We start from the raw sequence: 24,514 nt of genomic DNA, 5'->3' as shown, positions 1-24,514 counted from the left end.
TGAATGGCACAGTACGTATATCACAGAAGTAGGTACATAGCGCAATATTTTCATACTGTAGACATTCCAGGCCCGGAGGTATGTCACTATTTTTCTATCGTCACATCTTTCGCCGAACATACCTAGATAGATACTGAGTCCTCGAGGGAATTGAAGAGGGCATCTATACTCGCTGATCCTATGTATGTATACCCGGTGTCTGCATCAAGATGGCGCGATGCAACACGACCGAGAGATCATGGTGTATACGATGTACGGAGGTGGGGGCGACACTACTGTGGGCATATTCCGGTTCCGAGTCGCTTTGTGGTAAAGGTGTAAACGCTCTCGGCATTTACACTGGCCGTTGTATGGCACTCCCGTATCACAGACTTTGGTGCAACACTTCAACGCCATACCATAGGATGGACAGTTGCATACGATAAGGAGAGGGTAAGCAATGCACCAACCCGTGCTTGCGACAAGAACTTGGCGCCACCTAAAATGCTGTCGTCAACTTGGCAACCAATGATGAGGCTACTCACAAGCAAACACCTGCGTACCTATGGCAAGGGTACTTCGCGTCCCGGACTGTTGGAGCGCAGTTACCCTTCACGACTGGCGGCCAAGAAACCAGGCAACTTGGCCCAATGATCGTGTAGAAGAAATCTGAGAAGAAATCTCGACCCGAAGACGAGGCTTAGATCCACGCCAAATTCAAGGGTATCTTTGCACCACCCAATAGACAAGCACCTGTATCTTCTGTTACGGAAAAGGTGGTGCAAATCTGGAGCTCTAGAAGCTTCCTGAAAACTTCCATAACCGCGTTTGCTTGCCGATAAGTGCAGTGCATGGGTCCAGTGAACTACTTATTTGGAGATAGATTTAAATGACAAGCACAAGACAACAGAGGTTGGCGTTTGTACTTGTCAAGCTGCGCTTGAAAAAGTTCATGCAGTCATACAACTGGAGCATCTAATTGTCGTCGTGGACGTGTTCACCCACTTGATCGCACATGATAACACAGGCTTCCCACTTTGGTTAACTAGTAGAATCTATGTATTGATCTTCGAGGTTGTTGCTGTACGCATTATGTCGATATAGTCTCTGTAGTAAACGGCTGTATGCCTTCATGTGCTTTCTCGCCCATCCACCTTGCTGGTTTGTGGTGTCCTAGCTCTCCAACATAATTTGTAAGAGATCACCTTGACGCACGTTGTTTTATAGCATAACTAGAGAGCCCAATAACATAATATAGACATTTCGTATAGATTATGATAGTGGGTTGGTTTAAGCCATGCCATCTACTATTCACGAATTTGGACACCGCGCCAACACTTGTCATACTCTTGGATAGGAGATACATAGTGAAGGGATAATAGGGGTATCAAGTCACACTCTTACTCTAGTCATGATCCCAAAATCCTCTATATTTGTGCCCCGTCTATAACTTAGTATTAGAAGTCGAAAGCCAAAGTTTTCATCAGCTCCCAAGTGCACACACGATGAAAATGATTCCACGTGGTACTCAGCGGCATAGCAAACGTTCCCGCCTATCCCGAAGCTGATCAAATGCTCCCGTAGATAACCAAACAATCGACTGTCCGAATGATGCAACGTCAAGTATACTACAGTATGACCTTGATGGTTCTTGCTCCAACCCCTCTTCCGCCCCCTGCGCCCCTGAATCCATTTATCAGGACCCTTGAGAAAGATCAAGCCCCACCCGAAAAACGGGGTCAACGGAGCCGGACACGCTAAAAAAACTCACGCCAAAAACTTCATCGACCTGCAGCCGAGCAGGCGCAGATCCATTCAACGATCGACGGAAAGGGGGCCATCCTGCATGCCTCCTGCGTCACATTTCTCCATACTTGATCATCGCGCCTACAGGCTAATGCAGAAATCACGCGGGTGCAGTTTCTGGACCGGCGTTGGAGCACTGCAATCTGATAAACGAGCCACTGTGCAGTATATTGATTGACGTCAGGTATCTGGAACGGTGATAACATAATTCGTCAAGGCAGTTTGAGCAGTGCACCGTTGTCTTGCGCGGGTAACAACAGAATTGGCGGAGGGGAAACGAGCGAAGGCTGAGCAGAGTGTCCAGGACGGCTGACACCACGTCGTGCTGGGCTAAGACAGACGCGACAGGGACGCCCCTTTTTCTGGGGCTAGTCTCTCTCTCTCTCTTTCAGGGGAGTGATATACTGGGTGGCCTTGACATCACGATGGCACTATCTGCTCATGCGCACGGCGCGCTTAGGCAAATGCTAGCACGCCCGCCAGGTACACGATGTCTTGCACCCAAATCGTGCTCGCATACGGCATTGCGACCATTACGGAGAGCATCAACGGGGCCTCCTAGACGCACTGCATCAAAACCTATGCCCGGTAAACCCAAGCCGCTTCCCTTTAGATCCACATCCTCGTCCAAAGACCCAGGACCCTCATCGCCATCACCAAGACCGAATCCAGAACATGATGGTGCCGGCTTCAGCAGTGGCGCCCCACCCCCCAGAAAGTTTAGCATAGCCGAGCTGGTCCGTACGCGCTGGATAGCCCTCTTCGGCGCCGGCGCCGCGGCTCTCTGTCTCGGCTCGTTCACAGCTTCGTTTGTCTGGCTGAACAGCAGCCCGGCGCCCATCTACTGTACGGGGCACGAGCCCGCCGTCCCCACAGGCCGCCCGGGCATCCAGTCGCCCCTCGAGTTTGACCTGCACCTCGACAAGTCGGAGCACAGGTATGGGATCACCAAGCTTCGTCGCGAGCTGGGCGCGGAGGCCAAGGGCCACGTGCTCGAGGTCGCCGTTGGTACGGGCAGAAACCTCGAGTTCTACGACTGGGGAAAGCTGATCGAGAGGTTTGTGTCCAGGGGAGAAAGGAACAAGGATCTGCTCGAGAAGAGCGGATGGGGGCGCGGCAAGATCGAGGATGTGCGGGAGATGGAGAGCTTCACGGCCATGGACGTCAGCGAGAGTATGCTAGATATCGGACTTAAGCGGTTGAGGTCGGTGGTCCCGCACGGATCGGAGATGTTGCCGGCGAAGAAGCCGATATTTGCGGATCTAGCCAAGGATGAGGACGGAAGGTGGTGTCTAAGTTTGCTGGACGGAAAGGTGAGGATACTGAAGGGCGACGCGCAGGATGACCTGCCGAGGCCCAGGGTGTTGGATGGCAGCAAGTACGATACAGTGATCCAGACTTTCGGCCTCTGCAGTGTGCGAGACCCGACGAAACTCCTCGAGAACATGGCAGGCGTCGTGCGGCCGGAGACGGGACGCATCATACTGCTAGAGCATGGGCGTAGCTGGTGGGATCTAGTAAACGGGCTTTTGGATCGTAGTGCCAAGGGCCATTTTGAGAGATTTGGGTGCTGGTGGAATCGGGACATCGAGATGATCGTCGAGGATGCGCAGCGGAAGATTCCAGGTCTCGAGGTTGTGGAGATGAAAAGGCCCGGGTGGTTCAAGTTTGGGACGCATTTCTGGATCGAGCTCAGAGTGAGAGACGTGCAAGACGGAAAGGGGCAGAAGCCAGCCAAAGCGGTGCATGAGTACGGCGAAGGTCGATCAAGCTGGTGGGATCCGGGCTCGTCTATATTGACACCAAAGCCTAAAGATATTGACGGAAAGAAGAATTAAATCTTGGTCTCGTATTTACGAGAGGCTGTATAAAATCATGTACTGTAAAGAATGACAAGTGTGTTACGATAATTCTATGTACACTTGATGGAATTAATTATTGAAAGTGGAATTTTATTCTTGTTTTTGGAGAGTGATACGTTCCCTTGCTCTCGGCCGTCATTGTCGCTATTGTCTAGCGCTAGCGACTGGGTCGTGAGCGATTCTACTCTAAATGTACATCATAATTTTGTCTACCCAGAAAGTCCGGTTTCATCTCTCCATAATGCCGATACAAAGTTAGATCATTGCAGAATCCTTTCTGCGATCGTTGTGGACGTAGCCACGGGATGATATAATCTCCTTTGTCTATCATTCTCGCCACGGTTTAGACGCATCCAAACACCCCTTCTATGTGATCATCATGTCCTCTGGCAGCACTTCAGAGTCGGCAATCAACATAATGATCGAGGTCGTGTTCCCCGGTAAAACAACCACAAGACAGCGACCACAGTTAAAGAATGGGTCAAAGCGCCGAAAACTCCTATGCAACCCAAAAACGCAAGTATACCAAAGTGCATCGCGGGCCCCAAGTCATAGCCCAAACATTTCACTTCATCGTACACAACTTAAAATCATAGCCGAACAACCACTCAATAGTCGTTCAATAAACAGTCGAGCTCATCCAGCTCGACTGTCTCAGGGCTCCTGTCCCAATCTAGCATGGCATCAAGCTTGGACCAGCCCTCTGCTTCGTTATCTTTCTTCGTAGACACGACCAGGCTAGGTCGCATCGCGGGACTAGTCATATAGGCCATGTGTGGCAGCAGACTTGGGGCCAGGTTGAGACCTTTTGGTTCACCAAAGAGCATGTCGTTTTGCATGCCATCGTACATATCAATATGTTCGACAGGGTTTACCGACAACAAGCTGCCGCTAAGCTTTCGCTTCTGCAGCCCATCCGCGGTTTGTGTAAACTCCCTCTCGTCCTTCTCCAACGGCGGCTCATCCTTGTGTTTCGACATGGAGTTCACCGTTCGATGGCGCGACAATGAGACTGCGCCCATAGGCGTACCAGGCATCGGGACGTCCTCTTCCATATCATCGAACTCGGGCGACGACAGGTCGACTTCGGGGGAGAGGCTCAGCTCTCTTCTTCGGTCGTTGTCTGCGCTTTCAGCATCTTCCGATGTTGAGGTCGAGCTCGATAGTTCCGGTGTCGCGATTGCACGCGCCACCGACTGGTTGGAAGCATCAGGAAGAGGCTGGTGCGGGCAAACCGTAAGGTAGAAATATGTTCTTCTGGGATGTACTGTTTCCAGCTCCTTCGCCAGAGGGCAAGGCGACATAGTGGACCAACACGAGCGCTTCAGGTACCCCGAAAGACGAGAAGAAATGATCGCACAAGGATTTGCGGATCTGTAAAAAGGGTAAGCGCAAGCTGGACTTGGAGATTGTGCTATGCCAAATGGCGGCTGAACTTACTGTTGAACTATCTTTACTTGCCCCATTAATACGTTGGCAAGCTCCTTGACCAGGTGAGGGCGGTTTCTAGACTCTTGCAGGCGCACGACAACAGCTTCGACAATTTCATCGTTTACGGTGCCCAAATCGATGCTTTTCATCTGTTCTAGTGCTGATGCTTCATTTTCGTCTTCCTCCTCAATGGACATGTGCAGACCCGGCGATGGCGGAGGAGTTGTCTCAAATCTGGCGGATTTCGACGCTTTCAAGGTTGCCGATTTTGACCCATCCACCCTGTCATGCGATCGTTTGCTTCTCTTGCTTGAATGTGACACGTCGTCCTCAGACGATGAATACGAACGGGCGGTTTTCGGGGACATGCTTGGTGTCTTGTTGTTTGATGTGTTCGACTTGGACGACGCAGATTTCGGGACGTGTATGCCGAGGGATGTCAAGGACAACGACTTGCGGCGAGTATCGTAAGGCATATTGATGAAATATGAAAGTGCTCAGGGGAGGGGGGATGTGATATTTGAATTAAATGATGCAGATCAGAATGGCCCAAGAGTGTTGAGACTGTGGCACGGCTGCGGGACGGGTAGAGTTAAAACAGCGAGAGTCAGGGGAAGGGTAGATGTTGAGTGTGTAAGTTACAAGACAACAGCTGCTGGTAATAGTAGTACAACAACAAGGTATGTATTAAGGCCGGGGTGTGTGTGTTAATGACGAGAAAGGCGGTGGACAACTTCGATGCATGCAATTAATGTATGAATCGAGAAGAGTGCAGCATGGGAGAAATAGGATAAGACGTAGGGGAAAGAGGCGGCGGCGTTGATGGATGATGGATGGCGTTAAAACAGTGCGTTGTCGATGCGACGAATAGAAATGAATCAATATGGGAGTCGGCAAACAGCAGTTTCTACAGTGTCTCCGTAATAGACCCTTGACTAGTGAATATAGTCACTGTACAGTATGGATATGGGGATTGGAACCGACAGAAGGGGGACATGGGTCTCCGTGAAGGTTCCAAGGGATGTCGATGTCAAGGATGTGTCAAGGCTGTGGCAGGCTGCAAGCAGGAGGGAAAAAAAAAAAAAAAAAAAACTGGCGCGCGAAACCTTGAGCTTGACTGCTAGAGCTACCCAAAGAAGAAAAGAAAGAAAAAATCTGGGTACGGAGTATGCGGAATGAAAAGTGACATGGCTCTAGGCTGTGTGCATGGCCCCACGAGAGGTACCTGGAGCATGGAGGGATGTGCAGGGATAATCGCTTGCTTCGAGAATGGCTTGGGATCCATCTTGCTAGCTTGCAGTATAATTGATTGGCCCATTCTGTCCGGCGGCGCGGTCAAAGTGCACGTCTGTGTTTTAGGGGTCTTCGTTTTTTCTTCTCATAAGATTTCAGCTACTCATGCGACATGAACCCGCCACTGTGTACGTAACTGATTCGGTGTTACTCGCTTTACCTTAGTACTCATCGTTCATTCTACAAGGCGGCGGGTTGCCTCAAACATCGCCTTTGATGTCAGTTGGAGATGCCGAGGGAGTGAGTGACGGTCATGGACTCGCAGAGAGTGACAAGAGAAAAATAAATTGGAAGTAGCGGTAAGTGATGGCCAATGCACGTACACACATGAGGTTGCATTGCTCCCCCGAGCACATACGGATCCGTACTGCAGGATGATCTTCCAAAAGCAGTTCCCTCTAAAATCTGATTGGACGGTGCTGCCGGGCGTGCACTATGGAACGCAGGCCAGACGAGAAAAAAAAAATATTTAGCTGGCAGGGCGACTGACAGGAAAAAGTTCTGTCGTCAGCCTTGCACATTAGAAGCAGAAGTGCTCCAGGTTCATGACAGGGGGACAGTGCGAATATCTTTTCCGAGGGAAACTCGGGAGAACAATAGCTGCACCGGAGCTAGGAGTCTAAGACTGAAGATGCGACTCTCAGAAAACCAAAAAGTAAGAGAAAAAGAAAAAGTCCACTTGGGCTAGAAAAAAAGTCGTGTGAGCGGAGCACAACAAACAACGACCAGCCGGATCGTCAGGAAATAAATCGCGCCGGTGTCAAGCGTTCAGCGTTCCTGCACCAACCGGCAGTGACGACTGCGACTGCTTTGGCGGAGGTTTCATGCTCAAGCATGCTCATTGACCCTCGATGCACTCTCAATTTCAAGTCGGTGTCCTCCAATACACCCTCTCCAGCTGCGATTCTCCAAGACATCGTCCCACCGTTGCAAACAACAAGCAGACAAGGCTATCTATCTCTCGGATGCTGTGTTACACGAATTGTCAGCCCAAATTTATTGAATGTTGTATCTCATTGAATCTTCCTCTGGTGGTTGCCAAATGCGATTGCCCTTGATGCGAAACACATCACTCATACTCTGCGTCCGCTTGAACACAACAATGACTGCATATCATCCCCCCCCCCCTCCCTCCTCCAGCCAAGCTCTGAAATGAGCTGGACACCATGCCTTCAGCTTATTGTTGCTTAACCTTGGCGTACATTATGATGTCGACGTCGATCTCACCACCATGCCACCCAATCGACTTTCAATCAACTCCGTCTTTTCCTCGACATGCTTTCCCAAATCAAGCAACATGCCCCCGGAAGTATGCCGCGGTAGCTAAACTTCATATGCCCTAGCACCTTCGGTACTATGACCGACTGGGTTGCTCGCCAACGGGTTGATGGAGCCCAGCAAGCCCAGGTGCGTTTGCAGAACCTTGGCGCTCCTGTACATGACGTTCGTACCATTGAATGCTCACGCGAGAGGCTGCTTCAAACTTTTGCGCACAGCACCTCATTGGTTCGACTGTAAGCCTCCTCCGCTGCAAATTGGAGTCATGTCTCTCTCCACTTCTAGATCTTGATCGAGGTTTAGAGGTAGGCAGGCGTCCAATCACTCTGCAGCCGTTTCGAGGCCTTCCGTCCTGCACGCTGAGGTTGCTGCCAGGCTGCTTCTGCGCAGTCTGACTCGCATCCAAACCACCAACCACATCTGACTGGAAGTTTACAAGAGCCGGACATGAATTGGTATGCAGCTATTGCAGAGTCAAGTACTGGCCTCCTACAGGCACCTTGCGCACGGCGGCGACAACAACGGAGATTGTCGCCGGCAAATGGCTAACTTTGCGCGCGTTGCTGCATGCCAATAGACAGCACAAACATGGACTTCGCCATCAGGGAATTATCATTTCTGCATGCCTCAAAATAACTCCTGAACCGCACGGGTGGTATTTGCAGCACCTTTAATCATATCCCAAACCTTAGAGCTTCCTTTTCCCATGGTTATCCGCTACATGCATGCAAGACAACAAACCTTGTTTCTGTGACTTACCTTGGCTTGAACGATAAATTTGACCACCAATGCACACGGCTTCACTATGATATGCCCCTTTGCCAATCTCTCGTGGCACTCCAGTCTGCCCCGGCCCGAAGCTTTGGTTTAAGCAGCACAACTTTGACCTTAACCACGAGTGCCGGCGATTGTGTTTCATCGACTTAGACCGCAGGGTTTGGGAATGTATAACTCCATGTAACCTGTCAATCGAAAACCTCGCCACTGATGTCACTCACCATTGGTGCTTGCTTGCTCGCGTTTGTCTTTACAATCCAATCAACGTGGAAAATAGGTCCGCAACGAGTCAGTTAGTTGGCCCTATACCAGCTGGATTTCCCAACTTGAATATACTCCACACACATAGTAGGCCTAGCTTATGCACTCCATGAACCATCTAAACCCAAACCATCATCAAAGAACGTGGCTTGTGGATGGTATCCTTGCAGACGGTTACATCACAACAACAGACTTGGGGGATTTCCGCTTCGTGCCACTGTCGTACGACGATTGTGGTCATCGTACTATTGTAGCACGACAAGAAACAATACGTGGGCCCCCAGAGGTTATAATACCCTCCCTGCTTCGAAGTCCCAGACAAAAGACCGTGGCATATCACTTGAAGCGTCAATCCGTCCATGTAGAACCAATCACCTTGGGTTCCACTGGCTTGAGCTGCCCGTCCCTCCAGTCCCCAATCCTGAGCTGCGCTATCCGAGCTCTTTCATAGACCACATCTATAGTAAAAGCCAAGATCCGACCGAGTGCCTCAGCCGCACCATGTACTGTGTATAGTCTGAACCCACTTTGTTCCACCGGGGGAACCCGTGCTCCTTCTATCCATACGCAGAGCTGGTACACAGTGTGCTTGACCACGCCTGCACGAGGTATTTACCACGTTCGCACCCAAGGCAGTAAGCGGCCAGACTACGGAAATAACTAGTATACCCTATCGTGGTTTCGCCCTGCCCGCGGCCTAGTAGAGACTCCGGGACTCCCCCAGGGACCCATCGGGAGCTGCGTTGTTCCACTGTCGCCGAGCTGCGTGATATACACCATGTGGTAGACCTGGCACCGGGTGGGCATGGACATTAGCACACAGGTCGTAGAAAAAGACAGCGCCTCCTGTACGGATGCCTCAAGAGTGAGCCGGTATTCTTTCTCAAGGGTCAACCATTATTTTGGACAAGGGGCACGCTACATCTCGAGGTTCGATGGGCACTCGCCTCTATTTCGGCGTCTTGGTTCTGATGCCATCGATTTATCGATTTTGCGTGGGCCCTGGGATGTGCGGTAACAACGATCATAAGTAGCATCATCATTAAACTCCCATAAATTGACTAAATTATATCGGTGTATCTATTCATAACGGAAAATTGATCTACAGTATGCGTCGATATCAGTGCAGAAATTTCACAGCCGGTCACATGTGATCAACAAAGACTTTGTGGCATGATTCAGCGCCAGCAGATAACCAAATAGGACACGATTACATGATATGAGTTTAACTTGGCACCGATTAGTCGTACAGTCTGTATTGAAATTCGATTCTTTCACTGTTAGTTGAGACAACCTCAAGTGCAACTAGTCTTTGTGTGGGTTCGTTCGATACCTGCGACTGTCTAACTGTCTACCTGAGTACTGCAACGTATTACGGAGAAGTACACGATGATCTGTCTCAAGAGTTATCATTGCCCTCAGACTCTGCTACAAAATGCAATTCTCATCCTCTTCGTTCGTTTTCATTCGGGAAATGGTTTTGGGGGAGATGTGGTGTATAGATTCGACTTCGTGGGACAGGTTCTTGACTTAGGGGCATGGTACGATGCGTGAATTGGGCTGGCGTCACCGTTGTCGTTTTCCAAAGAGATGACGGCCGAGCCGCGGCCACGCGTGTCGCATATTGCTGTGAAGAAGTACCCCCAAAGCGTCGATCAATGGCGTTACCCCTCTGATTTTGGTTCTTTCCGTTCTCTTTCACCTTTGTGTACGTATCGGCCTGGATGTGACTTTTCAATTCATCAGGTGTGAGCTCATTCGTTGGCTTGTGCTCCTAGCGACACCCAGCGAAGTTGAATCTCTATCTCAATTTCGAGGAGACCGGGCTGTCCCTCCAATTAGGGCTTGCACCGAACATTCCAATACCTCCTCCGGTCTTCCTGCCTGGCGTGCTTGGTCCTCCGGTCGATCCATCAATAGGCGGTGTATCGGTTCTCGGGACGTTGGCGTCGAGATTGCCTTGCTTGGAAGGCGGTTTGAAGTTCATACTGAAACCCTTCTGGTATATCTCCATCAAAACCGACCTGAATATGCCTGCATCGGTGAATTCTTGATATTTCCTGTAAAGACGAAGAGCAGTCCTGGCATCTTCGATCGAATCGTGTGTTTCCAGTTGAATTTCCTCCTTGAGAAGATACCAAGCGAGGAACTGCAGGCTGAGTTTCCGTTTCTTCGACGAGTCAAAGAAGAGGTCGCTAGTGTCAATAATTTGGTCCCGCGGGACATGTATGTTAATGACACGGAAATCCTGCTTGAGGCCATGACCAAGGAATTTGCAGCCAAGATTCAACAGGATCCACATCTTCTTGTAGACAATCTTCAAGGGCACCAGCGTATGGCTTGTCCGCTTAGGATCTAGGTCCTCTGGTACAATGCCGGAGTATTGGGTTAAGTAGTCGACAACCTCATCTTTGATGTGGACGTAATCGTCCATGAAGGGCACGCCCTCGTCTATGCCGCTGCCGCGCAAGACAGATGTTCGTGCTAATGCGTGCACTGTTGGTCGAATTGTTCTTTCATCGCCATCGGAAGTTATCTCGATCTCGCGGTTCGAAGTCGATACGAATTCAGTGTCAATCGCAATAATGGTATCGGACGACACCTTCTCTGTCTCTACATTGAGAGTACGGTAAGTCTTATCGGTCAAGTCGGGCCTGGAAAGCAATTAGCAGCGCGCAACGCTTTTATGGGGAGGAGACCTACTTCAGGTCGTAGTAGAGTAGGCTGGCATCCAGCTTTTCTTTCCAACTATGATCAATCTTGTTGTTCGCTTCCTTTTGCTGAAATGTGATGACCGATGGCAACTTCCATGAAGAATTGAAGGTGAGAGCTTCTTCACGGGCAACTGGGACAACATGAAAATCGTTGAAAAGGTACCATTGGTTCTTTCCAGGAGACTGCTCTGCCGAATGAGCAACTACAGTGATGATTAGTGCGCCATTTCCTGCTCTGAGTGCAGAGCATTACATACCGTTTACCATTGCAACAAGATGACTCTCTTTCATACCAGTGTCAATATCAACAGCGAGCGCTGTAAGAGAGTACACGACCAATTTGTGTTGAAGCTGGTTTCGTTGTTGTCTGTCTATCAGCGACTTCAATTCATGACCTTCAAAGCAGAAAAATGCGCCGTCGTCGATGATGACTCCGATTTCTTCTGGTAGCCATCCTGGTGTCGCCAACAGTCTTCGGTCTACATCTCGGAAATCACCCGCATGTAGTGTTAGCACGACTGGGAGCTGATGGGTCACTTTCCTGTTGCTTAGCAACTTGTACCCGCGACAATTGTGGCAGAATCCCTTTTGGCTCACATCTTTCTCGATGCTCTTCTTAAGGATCTGAGAAAATGTGACTGTAGCGCTCTTGGCATGTCTAGATCCAGACTTCTTTTCATCGTGTCAGTTGTGCAACAAGGTGCATGGAGCTGGATACTCACGCTTGTTTTGAAGTCCAATTCATGATAATACGATGGATTGCTTTTCTTTGCTTCAACTCCGCATAGATGACATTTTATGACACTTGTGGCTTCGGTTTTGAGAAGCTTTGCAGGTCAGCGGTTGCTGACTTTTTCAGAGGAAGTTTGCAACTTACCTTGTCCATCGTGTCTGAATGTTCAGTTCTCATGTGGTCCTTCACAATTTGGGGTAATAGAAAGCGGGATAAGTTTTGCAGCATTGAAGACCGTGGTTGGCCGCCTGAGCGCCCCTCGAGTACGTTCAAGTTGGCCGCTGCTCAATGTTAGCACATATGCATTCTGAGGTTCTTCAAACCCTGACTTACCAAGCGGGTAATAGCTGACTATTTTCAGCAGGTTCGAAGCATGACACGGAGCCGAGCCTGCTTTGGAAAGCATATCGAATAGAAATCCCAGTTCACAGAGCAGACAGTGCTCATCGTAACACTGGGAGGCTGTGTGCTGTAGAGCCAGGTTTCTCAGGGCAGGGGTGAAGAACATGACCTGTAAAAGGGCATTGGCATAGCAATGCACAACGTGGTTCTGTAAACCGGCGTATGGTGTCTTGTTGTAGAACCTGGTAAAGTCAGTAATGCCAAATGACTCTTTACATTCGTCGAACATACCCAAAGTCAAAATCATCAATACCAAATTTGCTGTACTGAATATCAATACTCCGGTATAGCTCTGGGACGTTGGGCTTGTGGCTTTCCAGTGGTTTGTCTTTGTTAGTTACATCCTGTAAGGGATCATTGGGAACGTCCTCTGGTGCCGGTGTTCCAGCCGGTGAATGTCCTAGCTCGCGAGCCTGTTCGCTCAGGAACTTGGGCTTGTTGATGAGGCCGAATTCCTTGGTATTTTGAAGTCTTCGTGTATCTTCGGCTTGGTTGCGCTTGAGGGCTCTGGTATTCTTGCCATAAAGACCCCAATCTCTGCTCTGAAGGCTGCGCAAGAAATGAGGATCATCTCTTGCTGGTGCCGCGCCTACCTCATAGACTCCATCTGTCGGCCAAGCTGATAGCAGGGTCTCCCTGTAGTAGGGTATACCGACCGAATTCAGAGGCCTGTAGTCATGTTAGTTTTGCCCAACAGCCAATACGACAATTGTTGGGAGGAAATCCGTACGTTTTATCGTCCCAATCGACATCTGGCGCCGGGGTCTCAGGATCAGCCCATTCTATTGGGGTCGGGACTTCAGCAAAATGCATTTTACTGACGGAACCCCAAAGATGAATGTTGCATTTGTCGTCGGCAAGGGCCATACCCTCTCCTGATGGTGCTATATCAAACGCAGTGGGAAAGGACAGCAGATTCGTTTGGCGCACGATAGTTCCGGTATTGGGATTCATCAAGTCGACAACATGAATCTGGCCGTGTTGTGATACCACTATGCTCGTAGTCGACATTCTAGGATGCATGCGCACATAGGCACCGCCAGCGGGAAAGGGAACTGGGTTCATCGAGACCATGTTCTTTAGGTCGTAGACATTAACGAACAGGTCGCACATGTAAGCTGATTGGGAATAACCGGACCGGAGAGTGAGACCGCATGTGACGATGAAGTCGTGCTGAGCATCCATATCGTGGATGATGCCGGCGTGAGGGGCCCACGCCTTGATCACCCTAAAGCTCAGGGGGTCCAAGATGTGGACGGCAGGACCAGTGGTGGCGGCGCAGATGTACCGGCTCCTCCTCATAATCTTATAGTGTGCTTCAGCGGGCAAGACCTTAGTCACCTCGCCCTTGTTCACGTCAATGACAAACATCTTGTCCTGCTCGCCGGCAACGAGAATCTCGGCCGTCCCCTTGGAGGTGAAAGTCATACATCGCAGGTCCTTCATGCCTTCGTGTCGGATGTTCCACAAGGGCGGCCCCCTTCGCAGAGCCATATGGACGCCGCGCGGGCCGAGGGCAATGACGCCCTTGTCGCTAAAGAGCAATTGCTGTACCTTGCCATCTTGCGAGCTGTGGGCCTTGAAGGAGGTATACTGGTTGAGAAGGCTGGTGCCATAGAAGGACGTGACCCTTCCATAGTCGTTTCCGGCCCAGAGCAGCTCCTGGCTGGTATCGAAAGCGAGCGTCGTCACTGGAGTGTGATGCGCCCTAAGTCCCGGAGGAGGTAGGGGTGTCTGGGATACCTGCGACAAGGGGGTATTCTGTCAGTTCAAAGCAATCGGCGAGCTGAGGCGTACTATAGCTAGCCATTATAGGGTGAGGGTGCGCGCGAAGGGTGCCAGAGACGCGGGGCATCAGGCTGGCTTGACGCGACACCACGTTCTGTCCTGTCCCTGTCCTCTCCGCTCTCAGGCCAGAAGATTGAGATGTATAACGTACCTCGTCCCAGTCTGCATCCATTTTGAGCGTATGTCATGATCGCCCGGCTGTGGAAGAGTGGAAATGAAATCATGCGACTGGCATCAACTTCCGAGAGTGTAGGTGAACAGAGCTCTGTAGCGTGACAACCCGCTTGCCGTTACGGATTACAGCCTTACTTAATAACAATTAAGCCTTGCAATGCGATTATCTGATTGTCAAATCCCTGTCTCGGTAGTACAGCAAGTACGGATCCGTAAAGTCGGTACTGTAGGAACGAGCACTTTGGCGGGGCATGAGCTTGGATTCTGTTCTATTCTAATAACGTTAGCCTACACACAGCAGGCCGTAGCTTCGAGAATCAGAAAGGTTTTGACTTGAGCACGCGCACGGACCTTCACCTAATGAGCACTCTCCGACCCGTGATCGCGGGGTTAATTTATTGTTACTGCTCTGCATTAATCCTTGTCTTAACTACGCGATTATGATCATGCGATTGTCAGCCTCTCCCAGTGGTATGTAGATAGCTAGCAGGGCTAGGGGGGATCAGTATTGTGTAGTGCAAACCTATCTTGTAGGAATCCTCATATTTTCCCTATGATCGCTATCAGGATTGAACATCAATCAAGTATGATGCTTGTCTGTGGTCAAGCGAACAAGCTGGCTTTCCTTGCCTATGTAAGTTGCCTTATGGCCTAAGAAGTATAGTGCGGACAAAGACAGAATGGCTGAGGTCGGACAAGATGACAACTAGAGTGGCAATATCGGTTCACTCTTGTATTTCGTTAGCCCGGAATATGTGATGGCCGTTTCCATACTTGCCTTGTCACAATAATCTTTCTATTTAACATATGTTTTAGTTCTGTCAATATAGAAATTTAACCTCGGAAAGCCTGACAGACCATGGGAATTTCTCGTTAGATCTTATTGACTACATATATGACCCTAATAGACTGAAATTGGGCTTCCCTTCGACCGAAATACTGCATGTAAATGTACGAGGCACGCTGATATGGTCTGAATCGTAGACGTGAACACTCTCTCGTGTGTGACAAGTCGTAAACAGCAATCCATGTGATGCATCATTCCGAGGAAGTAGTCGTCGTTTGAAATGCATTTGCAAGTCATACATTCGGTCCCGAGACCTTAATTCACATATTGTGCATTCAATGTGCATGTCCAATACCTGGTTATCCAATCTGTTTCATTCATTCTTAACCGGTACTGTTCTATTCCGGCAATGTACCTCACAAGTCCGAGAATTTTCTGCGGAACTTTTCATCCCCATTCCGACAAGTACCTAAGTTGTACAGTGAGCTCTGCACTAGAGCTATGTCCCAATTCGATAACCCCAATCTCTCCTCCCTGGATATATATACTTCTCCCAACGTGAGGCTATTGGCCCTTCCAAATCTGGCATTTCCTTCCTCATAAAATATGGCAGGTATCGATAAATCAAAAACAAAAGCTGTGAAGCCAAACGTCTAAACAACGGGACCGGCGGCTTTGACGTCGTCAGTAGCCTCCGACTCGTACTTTTGGAAGTTTTCAATGAAGAGACCACCAAGCTTCTTGACTTCTTGTTGGAAGCTCTCTTCGCCCGCAGTCCAGGCCTTGGCTGGGTTCAGCAACTCATCAGGAACGCCAGGGCAGGTCTTGGGGACAGGCAGGTTGAAGACCTCATAAGTCTCGTACTCAACCTTGGCGAGCTCACCAGAGTGGATGGCGTCAAGGATAGCACGAGTGTACTTGAGTGGGCAGCGCTTTCCACCGTGGGTGTAGCCAGCACCGACCCAGCCAGTGTTGAGGAGCCATGCGTTGGCCTCGTGTTTCTCAATCTTCTCGGCCAACATCTTAGCGTACTTCATGGGGTGAAGAGCCAAGAAAGGCTGTGCAAAGCATGAGGAGAATGTGGCTTGCGGTTCAGTGACACCATCCTCAGTACCGGCCATCTTCGAGGTGTAACCAGAGATGAAATGGAACATGGTCTGAGCACTGCTGAGCTTGGAGATGGGCGGCAATACACCACGAGCGTCACAAGTCAACAGGATGATGTTCTTGGGGTGGTTTTCAGACAAGCAAGGGATCTTGGCGTTAGAGATGTACTCAATAGGGTATGCGCATCGAGTGTTCTCGGTCAAAGTTGCATCATCGTAGTCAACTTCTCGGGTGTCCTGGTCGAAGACGACGTTCTCCAGGACAGAGCCGTAGCGGATGGCACCGTGGATATCGGGCTCCTTCTCAGCAGAAAGACCAATGCACTTGGCGTAGCAACCACCCTCAATGTTGAAGACACCACGATCACTCCAGCAGTGCTCATCGTCACCGATCAGGGCACGGTTGGGATCGGCAGACAGGGTAGTCTTGCCAGTTCCGGACAGACCGAAGAAAAGGGTAACGTCGCCATCCTTGCCCTCGTTGGCGGATGAGTGAAGAGTCAAAACGTGGTGCTTGATAGGCATCTCGTAGAACAGAACAGTGAAAACACCCTTCTTCATCTCACCAGCGTACTCAGTACCGAGGATAACCATCTCCTTCTCGGCAAAGTTGATGGCCACTGAAGTGCCCGAGGTCATACCCTCAGTGTATCTGTTGGCAGGGAAAGTACCGGCATTGTAGATTGTGTAGTCGGGGTGGAAGTGCTCCAGCTCCTCACGAGGAGGGCGGATAAGCATGTTGCGCATAAACAGGGCATGGTAGGCACGCGCGCAGACAACTCTGACACGGATTCTGTACTTCTCGTCCCATCCAGCGTAACCATCAACGACGTAAATTCTTGTCCTGGTGTTCAGGTAGTCAACAGCACGTTCGCGGTTGATCTTCCACACCTATTATTAAGTTGTTAGCCACAATATTGTATGAATGCTCTTGAGGCGTGATGGTAAAGATGAAGGGAGGCACGTGAGGTACACCCGCTAGTGTTTAGTGTGGCTTGTGAAAAGGCGGGGTGCAGTGATCTACTGCAGCAATGACGCCACTGGGACACACTCCTCGTGGTCATGTTTAAGATTCAGCACCGTTGCAAACCCAAGCGCCCACAAAATGCCGAGATTTCCAGATTTCTGAAGTCCCGAGGTTATGACCTGCACCAATGACACAGAAGGGAATTCTCATTGTGACGCAAGGTTTCCCCATGGCCGGAAACCCACGTCTAAACCATTGCGGGGAGGATGTGTGAGGCGTGGTGGGGCAGTGATTTGTGTTGTACGACGGGGGAGTACAGGGCATGGGAATGCCGCCGGACAGAGAGACATTGTGATTTGGGATGATGGCAGAAAAGAACAATTGAGAAGAGTGAATCGTACCTCAGGTGCCATAGGCTTGTTTACGGGCCCCCACCAGATATCGTTTTCTGACGATGGCTCCTTAACAATTCGCTTGTCTGAGGGTGATCGACCGGTCTTCGCACCGGAGTATGCTGTGAGGGCACCGCTGGAAGCGATGGCTGAACCGACTTCGTATACAAGAGCATCTTCGTACAACGCGGCGACTGATGGGTTGTGAATCTGTTCAATAACCACGTTAGCATTGTACAAGATACGAGTTCCGAATATTGGAGCCGACGTACAATGGCGACTCGGTCGTAGTCAATGTGTGCCTTGTCGTGAAGTTCGATTTCAAGTTCTGTATGTTCCACCTCCTGCTGGGGCTCAATGCCACCAGGGTGGAGGGCTGTCTTATTGACTTTGTTGTTGGAAATCATCTTGCGATCCTGGAGAAGAGAATGGGTGATTGCGGACTTCAATTGCTGACCACGAGGACCGGTGACGGATTTGTCTGGATAGGGAGAAGCTGTTCTTGGAATGGGAGAAGCTGTTCTTGCAATGGGGTTGGCCATGGTTCTTAAACTCTGGGTTCTTCTCTGATAACGATGAGGACTGGATAGTGAGATCCACTTGTCGGTGATACACGGGCGATTCAGGACGACGATGCTGGCTTGAGACTTGTTAGTCGTGGGCCTCCAATACATGGGCCGAAACCGAGGATATAAGAAGTAAACCTGATGTGGAGAAGCCGAAACTAGATGGACACATCCAATAGGTCAGTAGTCATCGTTAATAGTGATTGGGCGCTGGGTCACGAATTCAAACCGGAGCAATGACCCTGCAACCCCGGAATTTGCACATAGCCATGCATGATTGATTATCTTTTGGCCATGATGATACATGGTATATGCAAAATCTAGTAAATTGTCGGGATAGTAAAACAGTCTAACTAGAATGATTCCCATTATCAGGATCTGCGAGCACACATAATGAGCAGTGTAGATGCTTTTAGATAACAACTGCGTTGTCAGTATTAGGAGGTGGGTATTCGGGACTCTGACTATGACCAGTTCCTGATTGGAGAACGACTCTGGATACAGCCCACTTTTCCCCAGATCATTGCCCACGTTCCGTCAACCCAGGTTACACTTTCTCGTGCCGTAAGTTGAACCAACAGGTAGTGCATTTTCGAAACATTCGTCACAAAACTTTACTTGTCTTTTGCCTTTGAATTGATATACCATTATCCTTCATCTAGTAATACTGAGCTCTCTCGCTGTTCCTGTAGTTCATGACACTTTCAGTATTTGTGGTTGGATCTCGATTTCGATATCAGGTAGCCGGAACGTCGATCAGTATCTACAAACGGTTTTCACGAAGAGAGTTAGGAGGGGCATTCTCGTGGCTTGACAGGGGCTCTCAACCCGTCTCGTGTCAAAGATTGCCCTCTGACTTTCCGGGACCACCAAGCGGTAACTCATAATGACAGGGGTAGACAGAATGTGGGGTGCCCCAGGCACTCAGCTGGCATACACCCAAACTTTCAACGATTATTCACATGCCTGATACAGTACTACCTATCGATGTCTTACAAGTGCTTTTTTGAGTTGGCGAAAATTCTGATGCTTACAGATAGATATAATTAATAACCCAGCCCGTGCCAACACCGTCAGCCAGAAATTTGCATATTGTAGACCAGCGCTCGCATTGCATAAACTCCACGGTCCTCAATGACGACCCAAGCCCTGCCAAAGGTGATGCAGCCCAGCGCCCCGCACCCGCCATGGGTCCCCCAAAGATTCACCTCCGATATGACCCGCGCGGGGCCTGGGGCTTATCAGCGGCTCAATATTTGCAAGCTAAATCTGGATATTTCATGAGATGCTTTAAGCCAGTCCGGGAAAGCGTGCAAATTGAGTCAACCACAAGGACAATTTACGTAAAGTCAGGGCAAGGGCATTAGGAAGGAAGTCTGGCTTGGGCAGTCCGAACTATCAGAGCGCCTGGGATGGGTTACCATCGTGACTCTGCACGTACGCACGACAAATGAGCTCCCCGTTGTGGCTGTCTGTCACGAGCTCGTTTTAATGAAAACTTTTGTCTACGCCCATGGGAAACTCGGCTTGGCAAAACTCACACAGGTTCTAAGATCCAAGTTCCCGACACAACGGAAGTGGGCCAGGAGGCCGCCATTGCTTCTACAAATTGCGGCTTGCGTGCCCGTGTAAACGACATTGTCACAGGTATCGCGTGCAGCTCGTCCACAATAACACCGAGACGTAGTGCCCACAACTATAAACTGTGAAGTCATCAGCGATCCCAGTTGAGGAAATGTAGCTAATGCAACGATTCCGTTCCAGCCCTCTCTCTTAAACTGACAAGCTTTTTCGTCCCATTTCCTAGCTCGCGGAGAAAGGTTACCAGGGCAAATTTGGCTTCCCTGGTTGCCTGGCTATACACTCTTCCGCTCAGCCGGGGGCGTATCTAGTGCAACTGCCGCCTCAGACATAGCCTCACAGTTCCATCTTCAGTCGTCATTCGGTGCCGAGTTCTTCCGAGTCTATCTATGCGCAATCTAGACTGATTAACACACAATAGTTGAAACCCGACAAGTAATGCTTCACATGCTTGACAGATTGCCGGGCGGACGCTAGCCCACCTACAGCCCCCCTCCCCGCATATTACCCCATCGCTATGCAATCCCCCGAATATGGAAAACCAGCCCTGTGCTGCCCGAGATGTCCCGAAAATGTATACTCGCTGCAGGGGTGACCGAATCATTCCGAAATTTGTATACTATTTCGATATCGGGAGAACTCGGACCCCACAGCCAGCGAATAGTGACACAAGCGCACATACCCCTGCGACATACCTACAGCCTACTGTAAGTTACGGAATCGTCGACACTGATAGCGTCATACCTTATGTCCTCTGCTTCTTCGTTCTCAATCCTTTCAAAAAGTCATGTTGACAACTTAGTAACAACAAACTGCAATGGTGTCCCTCTTCCATAACAATTGTACAAATTGTTGATCCAGAGAGTCGCACAACTGTTGCGTGTGATCATTCATTGACAGCAGCTCCGTTGGTTCACGACAATAAATATTGATACTCGGTGACTCATCACTCTGAACATGATGCCCAGAATCTAAGGCGATGAAATTTTCTCGCAGAATAGGGAGATATTCCAGGAGACGCACAACCACTCGAGATACTTGTGTATGTTTTAAATGTCATAACTCATGTCTGATCTCGGTGAATTTAGTGGAAATGTTGTACATTTTGGCAAGACAACCGTGTAACACATATGAACCTACCACTTACCACATAATATCTAAATATTGTAAGCATTCCACGGAATATATATATAGGTATAGTAACAGATTAGGCCAAGTTGAGAGCGAGCTATTGGTTCTTTTTGCGACGTGTTTATACTTGGCAGCCTAGTCAACTATCTCGAGGCTAGGCATGCAATGCCGAGCCCCTCTATCTACGATGGCTAGTACTGAGTTGGCTCTGAACATCCTGGACGCGTTAGGTCCCCGGATCTTCAGCATTTTCCATAGTGGTCCTCCCGTTTCCACTTCTATCTTAGTTGCCGTAGCTCGTTGTACATACACTGTTCTCATGAGACTAGCCACACGAATACGGTATAGTCGTCCCGGACAAACTCTTGGCCCAATCTCGTGCTTCGTAAAGTCATGCGGTGGTCGTTTAAGCATTTTCATCCGTGATGAGCTTGATGATCTTGCCGATGGCAATGGTTTGGCCCTGGGGAAATTTATTAGTTTTCTCAGCCCGTATTTAGAGCACTTGTGTTTGAGTGATGGATAACTTACCTGGTCTCTCAAGGTGAAACGGCCCATCTGAGGGTAGTCATCGAATTTTTCGATGCAGATTGATCCGGCGCCACCAATAATCTGTAGGCGGGCAATAATGCTGTCGCCTTTCTTGGCATGGGAAGGAGGTACTTTACTCTTGCGGTTGGTGCCCTTCTGCAGCTTGTGAAGCAGAGCTGAGAAAGTGACCTCTTCAATAGCTGTGTGCACGTGGCATACACAATTGAAACCAGCGCTAAGAATGCTCTTCAGATCAAGAATGCGGATCTGAGCCTCGAACTCTGAAACCCTGTGGACCAGACGCTTTGGCGAGCAGAGAACGAAACCAGGCAGGATATCTTCTTCTTCGAGACCACGCAATCTGATGCGGACCTGGTCACCACTCTGGGCAATGCCGACTTCTTCTTCGGTTTCGGTATACACAGCCGTGATGTCGATCTTGTCGTTGTTAGGCATCATGATCAAGGACATACCCTTCTTAATAACACCAGCTTCAATCTTGCCCTCAATCATAGTACCCATGTCACGATACTTGGCAGCCACGGGCATCATGAAGGGTGCGTTGAGCTTACGCTCGACAGTAGACATGCCGTCGAGGTATTCGAGCAGAGATGGCCCGTCGTAGAATTTGCAGACACCCTTCGGTATTCTGTCCTTGATACCATACAGCTGCTGCGCTGCGATGGGCATGAAGAAAACATCTGTCTTCAAGTTGTAACCGGTTCCCTTGAGGAACACTGCCAGCTTGGTCGTACACTCCTTGTATCTGTCCTCTGACCACTCAACAGTGGGGTCGTCCATCTTGTTGATAACAACGACCAACTTGTTCACACCCTGAGTCTTGGCTAGCATGGCGTGCTCACGGGTCTGGCCGCCCTTTTCGAAACCAGTCTCGTACTCACCCTTTCGAGCAGAAATGACGAGGATACCGACGTCAGCCTGGGCAGCGCCGCCGATCATGCTGGCGACATATGTTTTGTGACCAGGGGCGTCGAGGATCGAGTATCGTCTTTTTTCGGTTTCGAAGAATCCTCGACCGACTTCAACTGTCTTACCCTTGGAACGCTCCTCCTTGGTGAGATCCAGAGCCCACGACAGGTACCAGGTCTCACGCCCAAGCTCCTTTGCTTCTCGCTTGTATTTGTCCAAAGTACGCTCATCGACCATGCCAGTAGCTGCAAGAATGGCACCACCAAGTGTGGACTTGCCAGCATCGACGTGACCGATGAAGATGACGTTGACGTGCTCTTTGCCGTACATGTCCTTCAAGGTCTCTTCATCGACATCAGCTGATTGCGCCTTGGCGACTGCGTCGGCTTCTCGCTTTTCAGCAGCAGCCGCTGCCTTGGACTGCTTGACCTCGGCTCTGCTAGGGCTAGATCGACCCGAGTCAGCTGATGGTGTTGGCGATGTCCTTCCGCTAGCAGTCTTGGTGGTCTCTCCAGCCTTTTCGACAGCCTTGGCAGCGGTAGCCTTGTTGCCTGCTTCAGGAGCAGCCTCAGCCTCTTTCTTGGGCTCATCCTTGGGGGGAGCGGGCACGCCAATGGACAAGACTTTAGCAGCACCTTCCTTAGTGACCGTGGGCTTAGCAGCGTCTCCTCCAATGCTCAGGATCTTTGTACCACCAGTCTTCTCGACTGTGGGCTTGTCGGTCGCTGACGAGGAAGCAGCGGAATCTGGGCGCTTGGCGATGGTGGGAGTAGGTTTGGCTGCTTGTTGCTGCTGATTCTGTCTCTGGTTCTGGGTTTGTTGGAACTGTTGTTGGCCGTACTGAGGATATTGCTGGCCTTTTTTATTTATTAGTCAGTATAAGTTGATCATGTGCCAGGCTGGGAAGGGCGACAGCACGACATACCGTATCCTTGTTGGAAGCCTTGCTGACCGTAGCCTGCGCCCTGGCCCTGGTTCTGGTATTGGCTGAAGCCTTGACCGCCGTACTGAGGGTAACCGCCTTGTCCGCCGTAGTATTGTTGCTGGCCGTACTGGGGGTAGCCACCGTAGGCCTGAGCGGAGGGGGTGAAGGAAGCGGCACCGGGGGTGAAGGAGGCGGCACCGGGAGTGAATGATGCGCCGCCAGCGTTGAAACCACCTTGTCTCTGCTGGTTGTTGAGGTTCAAATTTTGCGCCTGACGCGACAGGTTCTCATCCTGCGCTGAGGGGTCGTCTTCCCAGGAGTTGAGGTCGGACATGGCCACAATCGTTTAAGAAAGACCTGATGTTATTATGCAGCGGTCCGAATTCAGTGAAGAGACTCGTCAGGAAACAGTGTGAGTCTGAGTCGAGTCTGAGTCCTCTGGTATTGATCACAGAGGTTGTAGAAGCAGGGAGAGCGACTCCAGGTCAATGCGGGGCAATTTTCAAATGCAAAGTGTGGTGCTTGGAATTTTCGGAAAGAGCTGTAGCTCCAGGGACGGGACGGGGACATGGGCGATGCAACCGAGTTCAGATATACATGTCCTACAACATGAGCATGGTTTATGAGTCACGCATCATCTGCTGCCTAAGTTCTGCGCCCTGCAATGTTGGTAATACAGATCTTTCAATATCTATCACGGCTCGAGAAACTGTGACTATTCTCATGAGTATGTCTACGTGTGTTAGCCCCTCGATTTTACAACCCGTCTGGCCCGATGAGGCGGGTGGCAGTTCAGCTGTGCCTAATCAGCGGGGTTGTTCCTTCCCGCCATCTGAAATTTGCCCCACCATGACGGTTGACGGTTGATAATTGACGATTGACGATTAAACTTTGAATGTTGGGCTGCAGGCAATATTCAATTCCGGTAAATCACATCAACAGCAGATGAATGTTTTATCTAATATTTGCAAAATGCTTTTCTTACATTCCTCTGACAGGATGTGCCCGGGTCCCCGCTAAGATGGACTGGTCATGTGCTGATGCTGTCAACGGCTTTCAAGCTTGAGACTGTGATTAAAGCCAGGTTTGCACTGTATCGA

At 50.0% G+C, this 24,514-nt stretch overlaps 6 protein-coding genes across 6 annotated transcripts; 1 reads left to right on the top strand and 5 right to left on the bottom strand.

Moving 5' to 3' along the window:
* Nucleotides 1-1,941: 1,941 nt before the first annotated feature.
* BKA67DRAFT_390375 (uncharacterized protein) lies at nucleotides 1,942-3,705 on the top strand. Its single transcript, XM_046096615.1, has one exon. It carries the CDS (start codon nucleotides 2,211-2,213, stop codon nucleotides 3,621-3,623), a length of 1,413 nt encoding a protein of 470 aa, XP_045954042.1. The 5' UTR covers nucleotides 1,942-2,210; the 3' UTR covers nucleotides 3,624-3,705.
* Nucleotides 3,706-4,255: 550 nt separating this feature from the next.
* Nucleotides 4,256-5,554, bottom strand: BKA67DRAFT_539386 (uncharacterized protein; the record flags this gene model as incomplete). Its single annotated transcript, XM_046100623.1, has 2 exons — nucleotides 4,256-5,021; nucleotides 5,088-5,554. 2 exons carry the CDS (start codon nucleotides 5,552-5,554, stop codon nucleotides 4,256-4,258), a joined length of 1,233 nt encoding a protein of 410 aa, XP_045954041.1.
* A 597-nt stretch (nucleotides 5,555-6,151) lies between these two features.
* On the bottom strand, nucleotides 6,152-6,416 carry BKA67DRAFT_577769 (uncharacterized protein). The gene has a single exon (XM_046103656.1). It carries the CDS (start codon nucleotides 6,394-6,396, stop codon nucleotides 6,205-6,207), a length of 192 nt encoding a protein of 63 aa, XP_045954040.1. The 5' UTR covers nucleotides 6,397-6,416; the 3' UTR covers nucleotides 6,152-6,204.
* A 4,072-nt stretch (nucleotides 6,417-10,488) lies between these two features.
* Nucleotides 10,489-14,496, bottom strand: BKA67DRAFT_662310 (ubiquitin carboxyl-terminal hydrolase-domain-containing protein; the record flags this gene model as incomplete). Its single annotated transcript, XM_046107973.1, has 9 exons — nucleotides 10,489-11,341; nucleotides 11,391-11,604; nucleotides 11,659-12,073; nucleotides 12,124-12,228; nucleotides 12,279-12,415; nucleotides 12,468-12,718; nucleotides 12,768-13,205; nucleotides 13,267-14,279; nucleotides 14,476-14,496. The coding sequence occupies 9 exons, from the start codon at nucleotides 14,494-14,496 to the stop codon at nucleotides 10,489-10,491; spliced, it is 3,447 nt and encodes a 1,148-aa protein (XP_045954039.1).
* A 1,442-nt stretch (nucleotides 14,497-15,938) lies between these two features.
* BKA67DRAFT_524319 (phosphoenolpyruvate carboxykinase-domain-containing protein) lies at nucleotides 15,939-18,292 on the bottom strand (the record flags this gene model as incomplete). Its single annotated transcript, XM_046098560.1, has 3 exons — nucleotides 15,939-17,282; nucleotides 17,760-17,960; nucleotides 18,023-18,292. The coding sequence occupies 3 exons, from the start codon at nucleotides 18,290-18,292 to the stop codon at nucleotides 15,939-15,941; spliced, it is 1,815 nt and encodes a 604-aa protein (XP_045954038.1).
* Nucleotides 18,293-21,132: 2,840 nt separating this feature from the next.
* Nucleotides 21,133-24,130, bottom strand: BKA67DRAFT_577757 (P-loop containing nucleoside triphosphate hydrolase protein). The gene is made up of 3 exons (XM_046103655.1): nucleotides 23,415-24,130; nucleotides 21,560-23,346; nucleotides 21,133-21,491 (listed from the first exon to the last, which is right to left on the bottom strand). Exons 1-3 carry the CDS (start codon nucleotides 23,746-23,748, stop codon nucleotides 21,435-21,437), a joined length of 2,178 nt encoding a protein of 725 aa, XP_045954037.1. The 5' UTR covers nucleotides 23,749-24,130; the 3' UTR covers nucleotides 21,133-21,434.
* Between the last annotated feature and the right edge of the window lie 384 nt (nucleotides 24,131-24,514).

The sequence above is a fragment of the Truncatella angustata genome (assembly GCF_020726525.1).
Source record: "Truncatella angustata strain MPI-SDFR-AT-0073 chromosome Unknown BKA67scaffold_8, whole genome shotgun sequence".
In the NCBI taxonomy this organism is placed as follows: domain Eukaryota; kingdom Fungi; phylum Ascomycota; class Sordariomycetes; order Amphisphaeriales; family Sporocadaceae; genus Truncatella; species Truncatella angustata.
The sequence above is the reverse complement of the archived record's forward strand: the minus strand, read 5'-3'. Positions and strand labels throughout refer to the sequence as shown.